This window comes from Panthera leo, chromosome C1 (assembly GCF_018350215.1).
Source record: "Panthera leo isolate Ple1 chromosome C1, P.leo_Ple1_pat1.1, whole genome shotgun sequence".
Lineage (NCBI taxonomy): Eukaryota > Metazoa > Chordata > Mammalia > Carnivora > Felidae > Panthera > Panthera leo.
In genome coordinates, this window is record NC_056686.1 from 117,346,297 (window position 1) to 117,350,215 (window position 3,919).

At 55.1% G+C, this 3,919-nt stretch overlaps 1 protein-coding gene across 1 annotated transcript; it reads left to right on the forward strand.

The window, feature by feature from the left end:
- The first annotated feature begins 1,401 nt into the window (after positions 1 to 1,401).
- Positions 1,402 to 3,671, forward strand: TMEM185B (transmembrane protein 185B). The gene has a single exon (XM_042954187.1). It carries the CDS (start codon positions 1,890 to 1,892, stop codon positions 2,940 to 2,942), a length of 1,053 nt encoding a protein of 350 aa, XP_042810121.1. The 5' UTR covers positions 1,402 to 1,889; the 3' UTR covers positions 2,943 to 3,671.
- Positions 3,672 to 3,919: the final 248 nt, after the last annotated feature.

Below are 3,919 nucleotides of genomic sequence, written 5' to 3' on the forward strand. Positions count from 1 at the left end.
ACTGTGGACCAGAGAAAGGCTAGAGCCCCACTGAAGGAACATCCTCCCCCCCACCCTGCCCCAATGACTCCTGAGGGATTCTTTAGAAATAAGGGGTCCTGAAGACACATCTAGAAGGCCTAGCAGGGCTTACTTGGTCGGGAGTCCCTCCCCCAGGACCACCTAATGGCCCCCAGCTGAGGTGGGAGCTGGTGAAGTTGAGATCTTTGAGGCCCAGGATTGTCCACATCACACCACACTTGAGCATCCTGTTAATGCTGACCTGGAAAAGCCAGCTCCTAGATCTGGACCGCGGCCCCTACCTCTCTCAGGAAGCCCTTCCTTGTTACGCCAGGGAGAGACCTTGCCACCAGACAATTCCTCTGATGACCTTTCCCTCCGAGCCCACTACTGGAGTCGGCATTCCATTCATGCCGCAGGGGACGGACTGCATGGGACGGGTGGAGGGCTGCAAGGCAGAAAGGATAAGCAACCCAGGGATGAGTGGAGAAGAGAGGGAGGAGCGCTCTAGGGCCTGCCCGGCTGGCAAGAGAGGGGAGTGCTCCGAATCACCGGGCCGCTGCAACCCGGCTGGCCCTTGGAAACCACTCAACAGCCCAGGGAACTGAGGCTGAGACAGACCGGGGTGAATTGCTCAGGTCTCTCAGCTGGCGGGGGGGGGGGGGGGGGGGGGGGGGGGGGTACAGACCCTAGACTAGAACTGAGATTTCTTGATCTCTGGTCCAGTGCCCTTTTCACAACATGGATCTGTGAGAATCAGAGTTAGGCAGGCCCAAGGAAGTAAAACTGAGGATTCGGGACTTAAAAGTGGAGAGCGCTGAATCTGAGTTCCATTCTGCTCCGAACCTGCCAGGTGACCTGGGGCGGGAAGCACTTTCTCCTGGGGACTTTGCCTGGGGGCCATTGGTGGGTCTAACACCCTCCCCAGCATTGGCCCTCCACCTCCGAGGAGAAAGGGGAGGTATGAGATCACCGCTGCCCCCTAGGCACTGTGCCTCAGCCATTTCACAGGCAGCCTCAGAACTGTCATTGCCCCACCAGGCAGACGGTCCTGGAAGTCATCGATTCCAGGCAAAACCCCACACTCCACCCCACGCGGGGCTCCCTCCTGGGCACAGGGACCAGCCCACCGCCGGCCTCACTGTACGTACACACACGCGCGCGCGCGCGTTTCCACACATACACGCCCCCCTGTGCATTCATGGTTCCCGGCACCACCTCGCTCACAAACTCCCACACCCTCCAGACCACCCGCCTTCGCTCGTGCCCACAACGTGGCCCCTCAGCGCCGCCAGGGGCGGACCTTGCCGCGGTGCCCCAGTCCCGGGACGGGTTGCCAGCGAGGGGAGGACACCAGGCGAGCCCCGCCCACGGCCCCGCCCCCGCCTGGGCCCTGCCCCCGAGCGGGCCGGGAGGATGTGAGCTCACTCCCGCCTCCCCCCTGCGCCGCCAGGAAGCGTCCGCCCGAAGTCTGACAACGGGCTGGCCGAGGAGTCACCGGCGCGTCAGGTTCCGTCTCTCTCGGCGCCATACGCGGTAGCTTTTTTCCGGATGGGTACGGAGTAAAGGCGGGCGGCGGGGCGGAGGCAGCGCCCCACTCCTAGACGCCGCGCCGCCCGCGGCCGAGGGTCGCCGATAGAGCGTGGGCGCGCAGGCGCACGCTCGGCCCCGTCGCGCTTCCGGCCGGGCCACGTGACCGCGCGTGCACGTGTTCCGGCCACTCGGCGCTGGGGTCCGAACCTCCTCCCGGTTCGTCTCCCGGCGGCGGCTGCCAGCCTAGAGCCGCCACAGGCCCGGAGGGGAGGCGGCGGGCCCGGGAAGCGGCGGAGACGCGGCGCCCGCCCAGCCGGGCTGAGCAGCAGGCCCGGTGGGCTGGCGGCGGCTTCGCCATGAACCCTAGGGGCCTGTTCCAGGACTTCAACCCGAGTAAGTTCCTCATCTACGCCTGCCTGCTGCTCTTCTCCGTGCTGCTGCCCCTCCGCCTGGACGGCGTCATCCAGTGGAGCTACTGGGCGGTCTTCGCCCCCATATGGCTGTGGAAGCTCCTGGTCATCGCCGGCGCCTCAGTGGGCGCAGGCGTTTGGGCCCGCAACCCTCGATACCGCACGGAGGGGGAGGCCTGCGTGGAGTTCAAAGCCATGTTGATCGCCGTGGCTATCCACCTGCTGCTGCTCATGTTCGAAGTCCTGGTCTGCGACAGGGTGGAGAGGGGGACCCACTTCTGGCTGCTGGTCTTCATGCCACTTTTTTTCGTATCCCCAGTGTCCGTGGCCGCCTGCGTCTGGGGCTTCCGACACGATAGGTCCCTAGAGCTGGAGATCTTGTGCTCTGTCAACATCCTGCAGTTCATCTTCATCGCCCTAAGGCTGGACAGGATTATCCACTGGCCGTGGCTGGTGGTGTTCGTGCCCCTGTGGATTCTCATGTCGTTCCTCTGCCTAGTCGTCCTCTATTACATCGTCTGGTCTCTCCTGTTCCTTCGATCCTTGGATGTCGTTGCGGAACAGCGAAGGACACATGTGACCATGGCCATCAGCTGGATAACGATTGTCGTGCCCCTGCTCACTTTTGAGGTTCTGCTTGTTCACAGATTGGACGGCCACAATACATTCTCTTACATCTCCATATTTGTCCCCCTTTGGCTTTCATTAATAACTTTAATGGCCACGACGTTTAGGCGGAAGGGAGGCAACCATTGGTGGTTTGGGATTCGCAGAGATTTCTGTCAGTTTCTGCTTGAAATTTTCCCATTTCTAAGAGAATATGGGAACATTTCCTATGATCTACATCATGAAGATAGTGAAGAAGCTGAAGAAACATCAGTCCCAGATGCTCCTAAAATTGCTCCGATGTTTGGAAAGAAGGCCAGGGTAGTTATAACCCAGAGTCCTGGAAAGTATGTTCCCCCGCCTCCCAAGTTAAATATTGATATGCCAGATTAAACTCCTCTTCCAGAGAGCACCCATATGTGGAACAGAAATCATAAACACACACACAATCCACCTTATTTTTGCCTCTTTGTTCATCCATCCCGATCTTGGAACTGAAAATAGGCTCCAAACACCATATCATCTCATGCCTTGAGATTAATGCCTGTCAGTTACTCATCAGTGTGCACCATAGATAGAGGAGGTGATTTTAATATACGGCTGTGTGTGTGTGTGTGTGTGTGTGTGTGTGTGTGGTGTGCACATGTGCGAGAGAATATGCTTTCCAGGCTGATGCTTTAAAAGCTAGCTTGGAAGCAGGCAGTTGAATAGTAGGTCTTCAAGTGAAATAACTATACAGCTGGGTTGTTTTTTTGTTTGGGTTTTTTTTTTTTATGGTACTATGCCTATCAGATGTATTGTTTGAAAGTATTTTTATACACTGCTAGTCTAAAGTTGTATTTCAGATTGTACCTGTTGTGACATAATCAATAGCAAATGTAAAGAATTCTTTTTCCTGCCACTTGTTTATAAGCCTTCAAGTTGTTATTTTTAGTGTTCCTACTGTTAAAATAGTTTTCCTTTGGGTTTTGCTGATGCTGGTCTTCAACATCATAAACGGTGAATTTTTCTAATGCAGTGAATTCACGCATATATGAAATTTATATGAATGTTTTAGCAACGTGATATGTTGAATTCTAGTTCTGTGTATTACGACGTATTAAAGTATTTTTTTTAAGTTTATATGTGAAGATACACGTCTATTGCAGATGTACGTAAAGATTGGTTAAAATGTTAATATGTACCCAGTGTAGGAGCTCCTCAAAGTACTAGGCATGGGATTAAAATCCCATAGGTCTTAATTTTCAGGTATTAGATGACTCAGTCTATAGAGTTTTAAGGTCTCTTTTAGTAGAGGGAGGAGCCACCGTCTTTGGGAACAGGTGTTCCAGTGTGATACTAGGCCATGAAGTAAACCTGAAATTTTCCCA